The 17,537-nt window shown below is 42.6% G+C and overlaps 1 protein-coding gene and 1 long non-coding RNA gene across 6 annotated transcripts in view; both read right to left on the bottom strand.

Moving 5' to 3' along the window:
- Positions 1–14,327, bottom strand: part of LOC126078409 (uncharacterized) — an 87,271-nt gene extending 72,944 nt beyond the window's left edge. For both annotated transcript variants that reach the window (XR_007518030.1, XR_007518029.1), the window contains exon 1: positions 7,895–14,327. This is a non-coding gene — a long non-coding RNA (uncharacterized LOC126078409). The remainder of the gene's footprint in view (positions 1–7,894) is intronic.
- The window catches only part of ANKRD44 (ankyrin repeat domain 44), a 381,499-nt gene extending 364,900 nt beyond the window's left edge, over positions 1–16,599 (bottom strand). For all 4 annotated transcript variants that reach the window (XM_049888893.1, XM_049888894.1, XM_049888892.1 and 1 more), the window contains exon 1: positions 16,383–16,599. In XM_049888893.1, the coding sequence (XP_049744850.1) occupies positions 16,383–16,409 (27 nt within the window). In that variant the 5' untranslated portion in view covers positions 16,410–16,599. The remainder of the gene's footprint in view (positions 1–16,382) is intronic.
- Between the last annotated feature and the right edge of the window lie 938 nt (positions 16,600–17,537).

The raw sequence follows: 17,537 nt of genomic DNA on the forward strand, positions 1-17,537 counted from the left end.
CGACTGACTAATTTCACTCAGCATAATGCCTTCCAGGTTCATCCATGTTATGAGATGTCTCATGGATTCATCGTTGTTTTTTATCATTGCATAGTATTCCATTGTGTGCATACACTATAATTTGTTTATCCACTCATCCATTGATGGGCACCTTGGTTGCTTCCATCTTTTTGCTATTGTAAACAGTGCTACAATGAACATGGGTGTGCATATATCTGTTCATGTGAGGGCTCTTATTTCTCTAGGATATATTCCAAGGAGTGGAATTGCTGGATTATAGGTATTTCTATTTCTAGCTTTTAAACCAAAAACCAAAACCAAACCCAGTGCCGTCAAGTTGATTCCGACTCATAGTGACCCTACAGGACAGAGTAGAACCGCCCCATAGAGCTTCCAAGGATTTGAACTGCTGGCCCTGTGGTTAGCAGCCTGTAGCACTTAACCACTATCCCACCAGGGTTTCCAAGGAGGTGCCAAATCGATTTCCAAAGTGGTTGTACTGTTTTACATTCCCACCAGCAGTATATAAGTGTTCCAGTCCCTCCACAATCTCTCCAACATTTATTATTTTGGATTTTTTGGGTTAATACTAGCCTTGTTGGGGTAAGATGGTATCTCATTGTAGTTTTGATTTGAATTTCTCTAATGGCTAATGATCGTGAGCATTTCCTCATGTATCTGTTATCCACCTGAATGTCTTCTTTGGTGAAGTGTCTGTTCCTATTCTTTGCCCATTTTTTAACTGGGTTATTTGTCTTTTTGTTGTTGAGGTTTTTCAGTATCTTGTAGATTTTAGAGATTAGATGCTGATTGGATTTGTTATAGCCAAAAACTTTTGCCCAGTCTGTAGGCTGTCTTTTTACTCTTTTGGTGAAACCTGTGGATGAGTATAGTGTTTGATTTTTAGGAGCTCCCGGTTATCTAGTTTCTCTTCTGGTGTTTGTACATTGTTAGTAATGGTTGGTATACTGTTTATGCCATGTATTAGGGCTCCTAGCATTGTCCCTATTTTTTCTTCCATGATCTTTATCCTTTTAGATTTTATATTTAGGTCTTTGACCATTTGAGTTAGTTTTTGTGCGTTGTGTGAGGTATGGGTCTTGTTCCTTTTTTTTTTGCAGATGGATATCCAGTTATGCCAATACCATTTGTTAAAGAGACAGTCTTTTCCCCAATTAATGGACTTTGGGCCTTTGTCAAGTATCAGCTGCTCATAAGTGGATGAATTTATGTCTGGATTCTCAATTTTGTTCAATTGGTCTACGTATCTGCTGTTGTACCAGTACCATCACCTGACTTTTTTTCAGATTTTTTTTTCCAGAGAAAATTATGGCTCTCCAGTTTGTTACATATTCATTCAAGACTTGAAATTGTTTCAATGTTGTACAGAAATCCTGCCATGGTGACTTTTTTATGAAAATTGTCCTATCAACTCTTCTGTTTTTACACACTTCCTCAAAAAGACACAGTTTTCTACTTCTGTGAAGAGGAAGTGGCATTCTTATAAGTAATGTTAAAGTTCTTTCTTGAAAACATACATCAGAATGACTGCAAACACTTCAGAATTTTCCCAACACACATTTATTCTAGATTTTTCCAGACATAAATTTTTCATTCAAATAAACTAAATCAATTGATTTGTTAAAATCAAAATGAAAGAAAAATGCACTTTCTAATGCCGTAGGAACTAAACTATAGTGTTTCAAACCTAAATGTAGAGATTTCTCACTAAAATGAAAACACTTTCTACAACTGTTGTTTAACTTAGAAGAGAAAGAAGACCAGATAAAAGGTCAAAAATTTAAAAAATAGTTACATCATGTTGTCATACAGCTGAAATTGACCCAAGAGTACTAGTCTATCTCTTTAACGTGACAAATGAGGAACCAGCCAAAGAGATTCAAGAACTATTTGTTAAGTGCCTACCGTGAGCCACTTGCTATACAAAGATTCTTCTTACTTGTCACAACTTCCCCATAAAGTATTATTATACCCATTTTACAACAGAGGAAGATTGTGTCACAGGAAGGCTGACACAGCAAGTTAAAAGCAGAGTTGTGTCTATTGCTCAGGTCTTTCCAGCAGAGTGTTCTCTCCATTCCCATGAAATATCTGTGGAAATTGTTCTACGAGATGCCACCATATTTTAAAGCATTATAAATCGAGGAATACAGTACACTGGAGCCTTGATAGAATACTCTGTTAAAGAGTGCAGCTCCTTGAAAAGAATTGTTTCTTCTCAGCTACTAAGAAAAGGAGCACTAGCAACTAAACTTTACACTCACCTCGTGGGTCCCAAGACATAATTATCCTGAGGCTCCAAGTACCTAAAGTACCTAAAACTCTAGTCACTTGGCTTCTAAATTACTTGTGACAATATCATTTACTCAAGTTCCAGTTGGACGTTTCTCAAGCTTACGGTTTATTCTTAAATCTGGACTCCATTAAGAAGGATATGGAAGAATTTTCATGGTTGTAGGAGTAAACTATTGCTATTTCAGCATGCCTAAAGCAACACTGAAATCACTGGACGCAACAAGTAAAACCCACTTCCTGTTCAGGTAAGAGGAGAGGCATGGCAATGTGGGTCATTAAAATTGAGATTTTAATGGGTGATTAGAATTTTGTAGCTGATTGCTACCTTTACAAAGTACACAGCTTAAACAGAAACACGGTTAAAAAGTTAATGTTACAAAGTGATCTGGGGCCTGTACAATATATCTAAGTTCCCCTCAAATTATTTTACACTGAAAGCGCAAGGCCAATCTGGGTCTTCCTAAAGGTACACAGGAAGTGATCTAAGGCAGATGCTCAAATACCTGGTGAGTTATAAAGGCCACTTGAACAAGGTCAATAGGTGTGTGGACTTCACAACTAATCCAGAAGCATATTTCTGTGGGGCAACAAAACTAGCAGAACCATGTGCTTTTTGGACAAACAATAAAAAAGGATTCTAAATTTACTGAAGTCATTCTATCAAGTGAGTGTGGAAGGCATAAGAGGGGCACAAAGGGAAAAGGAAGAAGTAAAAAGAATGAGAAATAGGTTCCAAAAAGAGTACCCAGACCCAAAAGAGTGCATTACTTAAATATTTAGGTGCCCTGGGCTATTGCTAAGGTTTTGTGGGTTTGCTTCTTGTTTTGTAAAATAAGGACTCTCTTTTTTAAACATAGTCACAACACTGTATCCACACTTCAAATATCAAATATCCATTCAGTATTCAAATTTTCCCAGTTGTCTCACAGAAGCATGTTTCTAAAGTTTGCCTGAATCAGAACCCAAATCTATCCACTACACAATCAGTTTACTTGTGTCTTAATTCTCTTTTAACCTATATACCTCTCCATCTTTCTTTTTCTTGCAATGTATTTTTTAAAGACATAGGGTCTTTTTCTGTAGGTTTCCCACAATTTGGATTTAATAATTTTTTTAAGTTTTATTAGGTTAAAAACAGGCTGTATCCAGATCTGTTACACGTATCATTAATGTCTTGCCCCACAAAAACCACCCAGGCCATTTCAATTAAGTCTACACTATTCTAGGATACGTATTTGTCCATAAAATGTTGCCATGACATATAATTTATGCAACATTCAAGGGGGGCGCATCATGGAGACAGTAGGACTGATAAGGTAACACCTTACCTAATGCTTCAATTCATTTCAGAACAAGGTGGGGTACAAATTAACTTTTAAAGGATCGTGTTTCTGCTACAAATGGAAACAATGAGTTTTGCCCAGGCACAAACTCGTTAACTCATGTCTCCAGGAGAAGAGATGTAGGACCTATCAAAAGAACTTAAGTGAGAAAGATTGTTAAGATACAAACACTCTCCTACGAAGTTTGAGGCTGGGTATTTCTTTACCTGCCCCTCCCTCTTCCTAGCTAACTTGAATAGTATGCTTCAGTAAATTCACAGTCCCTAGGCTACCTGACAGGTACATGGAAAGTCACTTACCTGGGTTGCCTTCCACATCCATCTGCTGCCTAAATTTTTTACTTTCTCAAGAATCAGTTGGATGCCCACTAGCTTCCTGAAGCCTTTCTAATGACTCTGCCTATCACTGGACACCTGTAGTCTTTAATTAGTGTCCCAAAATGTAGTCTAAACATGTGCTATACCTGGCTGGGTAGCTATTTCATAAGCCGTATGTATTCAATAAGCATTTGGTGAGGGTCTTCCATGTAGTAGGTATCAATATCATCTCCCTAACTAAACTGTAAACTCCAGGAGGAAAAGGTCCTCAAGAGGCAAGAAGCATAACAGCTAAGGATGTACACCTTGGAGTAAAGCTTGCCCAGATGTGAATCCCAGAGTCATGTGACCCTGAACAAATTACTTATCTCTCAGTTCTCATTTTCCTCAACTGTAAAATGGGATAATTGCATCCATTCTCTCATAGAGATGTTATCAGGATTAAATTATGTAAAGCATGGCTATTATCTTATCTCCTTATCTCTAATGCTCCATGTCTGGCTTCTGACTTTTATTGTACTATTCTGACCTGTACAAATTCTTAATGAAAAGAGAGGGAGCAGAAGGCCCTAGCAGAGTCACTGCCATGTGGATGGAGCTCATTAAACACTTGTTGATTGCTTGAATACATAGGACATCCATTCTGCCATGGGTATGAGTGTCCTCTCCCAAAATACTTACTCAACATTCCCTTCCACTAGTGTCACCCTGATACTTCCCCTGTGGAGAAACAGAACTTGCTCAGAAGTGACTACACCGCTCATCATCCCACTACTAAAAGCTCAGTTTAAAAACAGGGAAAACCTAATCAGAAAGGAAGACAATGTGTGATCTTTTGATGGGGCATAAGATTTATCTGAATTTTGTTTGAATAGAAATCCAATATCCCAGTATACAGATGGAGGCAATGTTTACAGAAGTGTTTTCCAATTTTTGTGTGTGCGTTTGAGCACCTTGTAAGTAAAATAAGTTTGAACACATACTCCTAAATATATATATATAAACCAAATCAAACGCATTGCCATCAAGTCAATTCCAACTCATAACGACATAGCGATGCTATAGAACAGAGTAGAACTGCCCACAGGGTTTCCAAGGAGGGTTGATGGATTCAAATTGCCAACCCTTTGGTTACCAGCTCAACATTTAACCACTGTGCCACCAGGGCTCCATATATATATATGCATACATATATATATATACACACACACATATATAGTCGTTGTTACCTGCCATCGAGTCAGTTCCAACTCATAGCGGCCATGTGTACAACAGAAACACCACCCATTCCTATGCCATCCTCCCATCATCATAATCACTAACATTTTTGAGCCCACTACTACACTATATGTGTGTGTGCATATATATACTCCAAAACCAAACCAAACCCAGTGCCGTCGAGTCGATTCCGACTCATAGTGACCCTATAGGACAGAGTAGAACTGCTCCGTAGAGTTTCCAAGGAGCGCCTGGCAGATCTGAACTACCGACCTCTTGGTTAGCAGCTGTAGCACTTAACCACTACGCCACCAGGTTTTTATATATATGTATGTATGTATGTATGTATATGGGAGGCCTGGTGGCAAAGTGGTTAAGAGCTCAGCTGCTAGCCAAAAGGTCAGCAGTTCAAATCCATCAACCGATCCTTGGAAACCCTATAGGGCAGTTCTGTTCTGTTCTATAGGGTCTCTATGAGTCAGAATTGACTCACTGGTACACGACAACATATGTATATAAACATATATAAGCATAATACATATACATGCATATTTATTTCATTCAACACTCTATGTGACCAACACTATTCTTCTAGGTGAAGATTCAGCAATGAATGAACCAAACTGACAAAATAATCCTTGCCCTGTTATCTATATCCTTCCTCAGCATAAGTTTTTATTTACAAATAACAAAAAAAAAAAAAGGTAAAATATAAAGTATTATAGGAATATGTACTATGGAGAAAAAATAAAGCAAGAAAGGAGGACAGGAAATATAGGGTAGGCATTTAAAATAGGGTGGTCGGAAAAGGCTTGCTGAGAAGGTAAGTAACCTTTGAGTAAAGACCTGAAGGAGATGAGGGTGAGCCATGCACGTATCTGAGGGTAAAACTTCACAGGTAGTGGGAACAGCAAGAGTCCTTGTGAGGCAAAAATATATCTGGCATGTTCACTGGACAGTGAGGAGCTGGTGTGGTTGGGGCAGACAGAGCCAGAAAACGAACAAGAGAAATTAAGGCTGGACAGGTTGGGCCTGGTGGGTCAGTAGACTGACTTTAGCTTTTACTATACATGAGACTGGATGGTTTTGAGTAGGCAAGTGACATGACCTGAGTTGCATCAGTCTGATAGCTATACTGAACGCAGTGTAGAGGACAAGGTTAGGTGCAGAGTAACCAGCCAGAACGCTGCTGCAATAAGCCAGGTGGTGGTTTGACCAGGTGGAAATAAGTGGAAAACAGAGCCAAAGGATTATATAGTACTAGTATATAATGAAGGAGCCTGGTGGTACAGTGGTTAAGCACTTGGCTGCTAACTGAAAGGTCCGCGGTTTAAACCTACCAGCTGCTCCAAGGGAGAAAGCGTGGCAGTCTGCTTCTGTAAAGATTTACAACCTTGGAAACCCTACGGGGCACTTCTACCTGTCCTACAGGGTCACTATGAATTGGAATCAACTGAACAGCAATGGGTTTGGTTTGGGTTAGTATACAGTATGTATTAAAAATACATAAAAATAAAAATTCTGAAAGAATGGTGTTCGTTATGGATTGAATTGTGTCCCCCAAAAATATGTGTTATAAATCCTAACCTCTATTCCTGTGGCTGGAGACCCTGGTGGCGTAGTGGTTAAGTTCTAGGGCTGCTAACCAAAGGGTAGGCAGTTCGAATCCGCCAGGCGCTCCTTGGAAACTCTATGGAGCCGTTCTTCTCTGTCCTATAGGATCACTATGAGTGGGAATCGACTTGAGGGCACTGGGTTTGGTTTTTGGTTTTATTCCTGTGGCTATAATCCCATTTGAGAATGGGTTGTCTTTGTTATGTTAATGAGGCAAGATTAATGTAGTGTGTGTCTTAAATCAGTCTCTTTTGAGGTATAAAAGAGATTAGACAAGCAAGTGAGCAAGCAGAGATGGGGGAGGATAGATGCCAAGCCACACAGAGACCACCAAGGAGCCAGGAAACAGAATCTGAAGAGACAAGGACCTTCCCCCAAACTGACAGGGAAAGCCACCCCCCCAAGAGGCGGCTTCCTGAATTGGGACTTCTAGCCTCCTAAACTGTGAAAAAATAAATTTGTTTGTTAAAGCCACTTATTTGTGGTATTTCTGTTACAGCAATACTAGACAACTGAAACAGATTCTTTTTCTAGAAGTACGAACTCTAATATTTACTTTCCCAAACTCAATAAAGTATCTTGCTTGCCTCTGAAGCGCATGCCCAGTCCTCGTTTTGAGGCCATTATTGAACAACAATTGGCTGGCTGATTTGTCTCAGCTAACCTGAATTTCTGCCTGGCTTACTGTCTTTACGCTTCTGCTGTACTCACTTTCCTGTTTTCTCTTCGTCTTGCCAGTCTTAGATACCAAAATAAGTCTCCTCCACAAAGACTGAACCATATCTACATATACAGGCCTGGAAGCTACATGGAGGAATTTTCTTCTCACTTTGAGAAAGTATGTGGTCACTGTGTCAACTGTACCAAATTTCTGGAGCCAACAGCTGGGAAACAGACTTGTTAGCCCCAGATGTTATTGTAGAGTTCAGTGAAATTGGATTGTGCCTAGAAGAACCTAGGGTGTTTGCTAAAACAGCACCTGTGAGGAAGGGTAAGTTGGCCCCACTCACCATAGCTACAACAGACCAGGTTTGCTTCCCTTGCCCTGCAAAAGGTCCAAAAGAATTTTCAAAGGTGTACACTCACTGAGAACAGCCTCAGGGCTTCTGTGTCCCCACTCCCAGGCTCCTGGACAGCATTCCAACTCCCACGTGAGGTTCTGTGTTGCCCAGGGAAGTATCACAGACACCAAGCCATAGGCGACAATGCCCTGGAGACCCCAGAAGATGATCCTTGGGGAAAGGACTCTTACCACGGGCAGAACTCAGGGTATATAAGCACTGGTAAATGCTGAAGCTGGCACCGCCACACTGGAGGGAAAATCAGAGGTTCATGAAAGGCAGATATTTTTGGAAACCAGATTCAATGAGTTGAGAAGACACTGACTCCAAGATGTCTGGGATCTCTTAGAATGTCAGAGCTTGAATGAATTTAGAAGATTTTCCACCTACCCACTCCCATTTTCCAGACAAAGAAACTAAGCACAGGACTTGCCCAAAGCCATTCAGCTAATTAGAAAAAACCATGAGTAGAACTTAGGTGTTCTGGTTGCCAATCTAGTGTTCTTTTAATATAAACTAAAATACAATAAAAGCAATTTAATTTTTAAACTTTTAAGAGATAGGTTAGAACTGTGACTAGAATTTGCATGGCTAGGCTCCAAACACTTATTTCTGGCAACTCTAATTTTATCATGAGTTTCTGGAAGCTTCCTTAGGGCAAAAATGGTCTTCTGGTATTAAAGATATCTTAGAAAGTCACAGTGTGATGCTATGACCCAGTGGGTTGGGAGTAAGGGATTTATATAAGCATGAAGACCCAGAATGCAAATAAAGTCTCTGCTTAGGGGCACTGAGTTTCTTAACTTAATAGTGATGGAGTAATTTGGACATGGAGAGTGGTGACGTTGTACAACATGAGGAACATAACCAAAGTCACTGAAGTGTACATGTAAAAAATGTTGGATTGGCAATGTTTATATATATGTAAAACACAATAAAGCAATAAAAATAAATAAAAGAAATGCAAACAAGCATTGACTTAGGAAAGCCAACGGTGGGTTATATACTTATTTGCTTAGCTCAAACAATGGAGTACTAGACCACCTTTCAGGGACAGTGATGGTTCAGTAGCAGAATTCTCACCTTCCATGTGGGAGACCCAGGTTCAATTTCCAGCCAATGCACCTCAACCTCAGTCACCACCCATCTGTCAGTGGAAGCTTGCGTGTTGCTATGACGCTGAAGAGATTTCAGTGCAGCTTCCAAACTCAGACTAGGAAGAAAGGCCTGAGGATGTACTTCTGAAAAATCAGCCAGTGAAAACCTTATGGATCGTAACAGTCCAATCCTGCTGTGCATGTGATCACAATTGAGTTGGGAGCAGGCTCGCTAGCGGCTAACAAGAACAACAAAGACCACCAATTCCACCCCTAGGTATATACCTTAGGAACCTAATAGAAGTGACATGAATAGACATATGCACACCTATGTTCATCGCAGCACTATTCACAATAGCAAAAAGATGGAAACAACCTAAGTGTCCATCAACAGATGAATGCATAAGTAAAATGTGGTACATACATACAACGGACTACTACTCAGCGATAAAGAAAAACAAGTTCCCAAAACATCTTGGAACATGGATGAACCTGGAGAACATTATGTTGAGAGAAATAAGTCAATCACAAAAAAACATATATTTTCTCACTTTTATGAAATGACATGAACAGGTGAATATACAAAAACTAATGTTCATTAGTGGTTACCAGGGATGAGGGGAGGACGAATTTACTCTGTAGATAGTAGATACTTGCTATTTTTGGTGATGGGAAAGGTAACACCAAATTACGGTGAAGTGCACACAGCTTGATGAAGGTAAATGATGTCACTAAAATGTACACAAGAAAAAAGGACCTATTAGTATTTGCTATGGCATATATAATTTTGAAATAACAACAAAAACAACCAAAAAATATGTGCAGGTGTATACGTATGTTGTTGTTAGGTGCCTTCGAGTCGGTTCCGATTTTTTTAAGAGCATGAAAACTGATGAGAGAAAATACTTGCTCTTCTGGATCTCTGATGGCAGTAAGAAGGCAAACAGAGTAATAAAAAGACTTAGACAGTCTCTAAAATGAAGGGGGGAGGGGGATTCATTTTTAAATCACTGACATTGGTTAAAACGCTCCTCTGGAACCTGAAGTTAACTGTTGGATTTTGTTACCTGCAGAGACAAAGTAGATCTCATCTGCAAATACAACCTCCATAGTCCCTCCACTAGAGGGACTGAGTCACAGCACGGGGAGGGAGGGGTGAGACACCATAAAGATATCCTCCAGTCTAACCTCTTCATTTTACAAAGAGAAATCTGAGGCCCACAGAAGTTAACTGACTTGCCAAGGGTTGGCTAATGCACAACATATGCCACCTCTCCCTTATCTTATCCCACAGCAAACATAGATAATCAGTCATCACACTTTCCCCATCCTCAGCTGCCAGAGTCATAACCCTTCTCACAGACTGCTCCTGCAACCACCCTTGACCAATTGGTCAGAACTGACACGTGAGATGGAAGCTATTTTCCAGCTCTGAGCTTGCACAAGGTCATAAAACAACCTTTGAATTACCTGCTCCAATGTAGACCTGACATAAAAGAGAATGACTAGTCTACTCGTCAAACTAGCACACAGCCAAAGTCAAGCCTAAAGAGAGCAAACATAGAAGCTATGTAGTGCGATCATACGTCCAGGTTACCTGGGACGGTCCTAGTTCACAGCTGTTTTCCTGGCTTAATTAATAATATCCACATCACTCTTAAGAATGTCCTGGTTTAGAAAAAAATAATATAGTCATCTTAATTCTATGTAACTCCTAATTATCTAAAATACATTTATAAATTATTTGTTTCTTTCTTTGAGCACATATGTGTCAGAAAAAAAAATGGTGAATGGGTTACCAATAATTTTGTCATACAAAGGGGCTTTCAAATTATACTAAACTCAAATAATCTTGGAAGAGTCTCAGGGACCACTACTCCAGACAATCTGTTTTCTATACTAAGCTCCAATATGGAATTTTTTTGGAGGATGGTGGGTGGAGAAAGGAGTGCCATAGTTTAATGAGCTTGAAAACCACCAAATTATTAGGTCTCTATAGCTCCTGTCTGCTTTAAAATTATTTCACATTATACTTCTATAATTCTCTTCTCAGAATCTATCACTTTAGCCTATAAGAACCCACATTATATTGCTGAAATATAAATCCTTTTAAAGAATGTTTTAGCCCTGTTTCTGGTATAAACAACTGGGTCTTTTTGAGCTTATATTTACTCTCATTTTAAAGAAAAGTGGGAGTAAAAGTTGAAGACTTAGAAAAAAGATTCAATTAATCCCCGGCCAGTGCTGAACTGTGCTAGGGCAACTACTCGTTTATTTAAGAGAGCCGTAAATTCCGTGTATTCAGCAAAGTCATTGGCCTTAAGAACACAGATATCAGCTATGTGCTCAAGAGGAAGATAGTGATATTATCGTTTAGAAAGTTTAAATTTTTTACCTGGCTTAGACTGACGATTAGAAGGAAATATAACAGTGTCAGAAGTAGCTATCTCTGAGTGGAAGAATTTCAGACGATTTTGACTATTTTTCTTCTTGCTTACCTACCTTTACAATTTTCCTACAAGATTCATAATTTATTTGTTACACGAAAAAATAACCAAGGAAAAAAAACACCAACCTGCCAACACATCATTCACCAGGGTGGGGAGGTGGAGAGGCTGAAGGGATAAACCCGGCATAAACCAGGCAGGAACAGAAGCCTCAGAGCAGCTATTAACTGACAGAAATGGGTCTGGCCCCAAGAGGTAGAAAGAATGCAGACAGTGCTGCTCACAAGTGGCTTCCCCTTGAATAAGAGCGGGTCTCCAGTAGTCCTTCAGCTGCACTGCCCTTTAAAATATTATTAGAATAGCCTTGTGGTCAGAGCCCTACCTTTGCAATCAAACTTCTGGGGTAGATGGTCATGCTCTAACACTGACTGTGTGTGTGACCTTGAACAAGGCAATTAGCCTTTCTACTACTGTTTTCTCATCTGTAAAATAGGAATCACAACACCTACCTCTCAATGTTGCTGTGAGGATTAAAAGAGATGATTCACGGCAAGGACTAAGCATACAATAAAAAAACAAACACATTGCCATTGGGTCAATTCTGACTCATAGTGACCCTGTAGGACAGAGGAGAACTGTCCCACAGGGTTTGCAAGGCTTTAAATCTTTACAGAAAAAGAGTGTCATATCTTTCTCCCACACAGCATCTGGTGGGTTCAAACCACCATTCGATTAGCAGCCGAGTGCTTGACCACTGCACCATCAGGGCTCCCAGCATACAATAAGAGCACAATAAATGTAAGCCATTATTAGCTCTCTGCCATGAAACACTAGTCCTCAAGTACACTCCCAAAGCCAAGTGACCAAATCCCAAAACAATCAGAAAAGGGTCCAAAGAGTAGGGCCTTTCTATTCCCTTCTTCTCTGCTGAAGGCAGGACTGAAGAATAGTGTTTGCTTTAAGTTCAGTGCTTTAGGGAGCAATGGAAGGACAAGAGCAGTCCAATAAAATGTGTAACATGTCCCAAGGCCTTACGCTGTGGGCTAAAAGTTCTACTTTCAAAGTTAAAGGGTTTCTAGTATTTTGCCACTGCCACGGCTGCCAGTCACTGCCTTTGGCAAGGAGGTAGGTGACTCAAGTGCTGAGCTAGGACTTGGCAAGAGGATGCCAAACCAGAAGGCTTCCAGGCAGGAAGCCACAAAAAAGGCCACCTGCTGAAACATTTTGTCTATAGGCAGCCTTAGAGTGGAGGTGGTATTCTGCCGTCATTTGAAAATTCAGATAAGAATAGTGAACATTTCAAAAGTCCACCAGAACTCACCATTCTAGCTTCATAACTCCGAAAAAAAATTTTTTTGGTCCAGGCCAAAGATATGACCACAATTAAAATCACTGAAATGTCTTAACTATATGACATAAAGAACAACAAAAGTTCAGTATCAAATCAAATTGCAAAGAGTTTCATGGATATCTCAAGCCAAAATACATATCTGTATAATAAAATCTTATCATATATTTTATATTATATTACACATATTTGTTGTTTTTGTGTACCATCAAGCCAATTCCGATTCATGGCGAACCTATAGGACAGAGTAGAAGTGCCCCATAGCGTTTCCAAGGAGCTGCTGGGTGGATTCAAACTGCCAGCCTTCTAGTTAACAGCCTGAGCTCTTAACACTTCATGACCAGGGCTCCATTACATATATTATACAAATGTAAAATTATATATTACCAAACCAAACCCAGCTCTGTCGAGTCGCTTCCGACTCATAAGACAGAGTAGAACTGCCCCATAGAGTTTCCAAGGAGTGCCTGGTGGATTCGAACTGCCGACCCTTTGGTTAGCAGCCGTAGCACTTAACCACTATGCCACCAGGGTTTCCAAAATTATATATTATACAAATGTAAAATTATACTATACATTATCATGTGTGCATAATAAAATCTTCTTTCTCAACCTTAATATCACCTCTCTTTACCAAAGATATAAATAAATCTCCTAACATCCATCTATGAGGGAATAATTACATTATTATATTAATTCCATAGGTAAATGTATTCTACGCTCCATAGGTGACCAACTTATCCTGGTTGTCTGAAACTTTCCTGGTTTTAGCTCTGAAAAGTCCCTTGTCCTGGGAAACCCCTCAGTCCTGGGCAAACCAGGGCAGTTAGTCACCCTAAAGCTGCAAGAAAAATGACGTGCATCATGTGAAGGGGAAAACAGAAGAGACAAATGCAGAAGTGCTAAATGCCAAGCTTGTTTGTTTGTAGCAATAGCTCCCAGTTCCTTTTCATAGTAAGAAAAGACTAAAAGCCACACACTTGCCTCTCCCTTTCCCCTTTCTTCTCACTCTCCCAGCGTTAAAAAAAAAAAAAAAACCAAATCAGGAAAAGGTATTTTTCCCTTCTCTTGTGTGATTGAGAGGTCACTGCAGAATTAACTGCTGAAGTGGAGATCACCATCACCCAACAAGCTCCTGCACCCAGCTTCAGCAGAACAGGACCGCCTCTTACTTTGGGCATGTTTAAAGACAACTTGTAATTCAGGTTATCGGCAGGAAAAATGTGTCCTCAAGCAAAAAAAAAAAAAAACTGCAAGAGCCAGGACAAAAATCAAGGTGTTAAAACAAATGAGGGAGGAATTTAAAAAATAGTTCTTGTACAAGTAGCTAAAAGGAGAACTGTGCACTCCCTCTACAAACTCTAAGGCAGGGATTCCAGGCAGGCTGCTCCCTACCCACTCTTCTCGCAGATTTTTAAGCACAGAGTTTTTAAGCCTCCAATGAGGTTAAAAACCGACTTCTAAGAATTTAGAATTTCAAACTGAAAAGGTAAGACTATATAAGGCAAGAAAGACCACATGCTTCCTGGACCTGAAGCCACACAGAAACCTCTGTTGCTCAGCACCCCACCCCACCCCACTCCACCCAGAACGCCTTTCCACCCAATCCCCCCTGGCTGTGTCCCAAGATAGGCAGGGAATTTTTAGATGATCTTAAATCTTAGAATGTCTTAGCTTCTTTTTATGCATCAGGAGGTGGAACCAAATAAACGTTTTGGTACTCTTTCTTTCCACAGTTACACTAGTTTATAGAGGGGGGGCCGGGAAAGGACATTTTAAAAGACAAACATCTTTAGAAATCCTAAGGAACTTCTGATAAGTCCTGAAGAATAACATCCTTTCTTTTTAAGACCAAGTAATACACTTTTCAGCAGTGTCCATCTTGATTTAGAAGAGGATGCCTTCTTGTAACCCTTACAACACATCCAATGAAAAGCCAGAGGTGTCTTACCAACTCTAGCAGAAAGCACAAGAACCTGGAAGGCAACCGGAGCTAATCCTAGCTCTACAGGTCAACAGCTGTGGTCCCTGAGTAAGGCATGCTTCATTTCTACAGATAATAGTTTCTTCATTTGAAAATTGAAGGACTTGAGCAGGAAGGTCTTTAGCATACCTTACAACTCTAAAATCCTAAGTAAAATTCTTTCATGTACTGTTAGAAGCATTTTTTTTTTTTTGGACCTTGCTGATTAAGGATTAACAGACAAGTAGGTGACCAGCAAAGATGACAGGACCAAGGCAGACTAAAATTGGAAGATTTAAAACAAGCAAATGTCTAACAGTTGGCTAAGTATGTGGCTAAAAGGTGGGAGAAATCCTAATATCAACTTACAAACACTTTTAAATGCTCTGGAACCAATGAGAACACGTAAACTCATCAAAATCACTAGGCTCCTCCTACCAAATTTAACAACAGCACGGATTTTAATTCAGTGACCTCCCCCCTCCCCCCTCCACACAGTCTATAAATATTTAGGGAAATCAAACCAAAAATATAAATCTAAAAGGACGAGAACAAATCATTGCAAAAACATCGTGGTAATGATAGCATTTAAGTCCCAGACTGCTCTGGCTGGATGCTAATAGGGGACAGAATAGGTGCCACTGGAACCCACTCAAGAAGTTTGAGATGTGTAATACCAAGGGCTGGCCCGTTTGACAGCGTGTCCAAGTCAAGACTACATCTTGACCTACCAGAACACCAAAACAATGTTTATCTCACTAAATGGGGGGGGGGGGGGGCGGGGAGGCAAGCTTTTTCCTTTTTTCGTGGAAGGAGCTGCAAGGAGTTTTGTCGTGCAACTTGATTGGGCGCCTGTGAGTGCCCATTTCCTAAGAGCAGCAGAGGCCACAAAGGTGAGGTGTCTCCACACCACAGATCTGCACTGCCCTGTGTTGAGTCTTAGCGAGGAAAGCAACAAAGCCGATGGGGGCACAAGCAGACGGTAGCCCACCACTTGAAAGTGGAGGCCCCGCCGGACCGCACCGCATTCTCCTCCGGAAAGACGGACCAGAGCCCAGAGCGCCTCTTCGAGGGTCCCCATCGGACATGCACCCGCCGCCTCTGGCCAGCTAAAGAGGAAGTCAGGATAGCATGTCAAACGGATAGACAGCCCGATCACACAAGAGACGTGGGCTGGGCCGGTCTCCGGGTTGCCTTGGGGAGGGGTTCCAGACTGCGGACCTTTCTCCCTCTGACCCCACAGTCCTCCTCCCGGCGGCGTGGACCTCGGCTGCGCAGCCCGGTGGAGTCGGAGGAGTACCTCCAGCCTCCCCTCCCCCTCTTCCTCAGCCTGGGCCCGCGTACCACACACGCAGACCCACACAAGCCCGCGCACCCGCGCCCAGGCTGCGCCCAGCAGGGTGCCCCCTCAGCCTTGCGGCACGCCGCGGTGCTAAGGGTGCTGAGCGGGGCGTGCAGTTCCGACGGCCCAGGGCGGGGAGCAGCTCCGGGCAGGAGAGCGGCCGCCGCGGGGTTCAGAGGCAGCCCGCCAGCCGCACACACTCCTCCCCTTGGCCCGGAGTAAACAGCTCGCGGGCTCGCTCCGCGCCGCCCCCATCCCCCGCCGGGCTCCGCGCCGCCCCGCGCCGAGAGTCCCGCCGCCGGCCGCCGCCCCCTACCTGGTCTGTGAGTTTGAGCACTACCATTCTTCCGCTCCTCCGCACGCACACACATACAGGTCCCCAGTCCGGAGATGTCAAGCCAGGAGCCGGGGAAGCGGAAGGGATTGCCAGGGGAAGGGAAAAAAATCTGGCTCCCGAATTTGACAGCCCTCCCCCTGCTCCTCCTCCGCCACCGCCTCCTCTCGCCGAGAGGCTGACACTGGCTAGTGGTGTTTGCAGCCGAGCCCGCCCGCCCGCCCGCCTTTATACAGGAAGTGCCGGCTGCTGCCAGCCGGGCCGCCACTGACATCACCGCGCGCTGCCTCGCTCGCTCGCGGCCGCGCCGGCTGGGCCGACGCTGCCTCCTGCCGCCCGCAGCCGCGCCTCGCAGCCCACGGCCCCCAGCGCTCGCTGGCGCCAGCACCTCGCGCTCCGCCGAGGGCAGACTGATTCCTGCTTTACGCACACTGCACATGGGTGAGCTTGGCACCGGCCGTCAGGCCGCCCGGCGGCCCCAGGGCGCGCATGGTAAAGGTGGCGACCCGGGGCTGACCGTCGTCTCCCTAGCCCCATCTCACTCATGTGCACAGACACACACGGACACAACCTGATGAACAAGCCCCTGTGAGGACACCCCGAGGGGGCAAAGAAAGGCTGCCACTCACAAACCACCCACTTTAAACTGGGAGGCTGGGGCACACCCCCTTCCCTTAAACCTCTCATTATAGTCCGGAATCCGATTGTACCAGCCCTCAAAATTATCCCACCTCAATCAGGCACCACAATTCAGATACTCTTAGTTTAATGCCCGGAGGCCTGATACAGGGTTTTTTTTTTTTTTTTTTTTTAGCAAGTAAGTGAGCCGTGTTTCACAAACATTTGGGTTTGGGGCGAGGTACAGGGATTCTGACATTTTCACCTTGTTCCCCAGCCAGAATCCAGCTAGACACAAACACACACACACACAATCATTATAACACTCTGGGTTTTGCTATTGATTTGTGGTTTGGTTTACCCGGAGGGTGGAGCTGGAGCAGGACCCTACAGGACAGAGTAGAACTGACCCACAGGGTTTCCAAGGCTGTAAATCTTTATGGACGCCGAGGGCCACGTTTTTCTCCCACTGGAGCACTGGTGGGTTCCACCATCGACATTTCGGTTAGCAGCCAGCCG

This window comes from Elephas maximus, chromosome 6 (genome assembly GCF_024166365.1).
Source record: "Elephas maximus indicus isolate mEleMax1 chromosome 6, mEleMax1 primary haplotype, whole genome shotgun sequence".
In the NCBI taxonomy this organism is placed as follows: Eukaryota; Metazoa; Chordata; class Mammalia; order Proboscidea; family Elephantidae; genus Elephas; species Elephas maximus.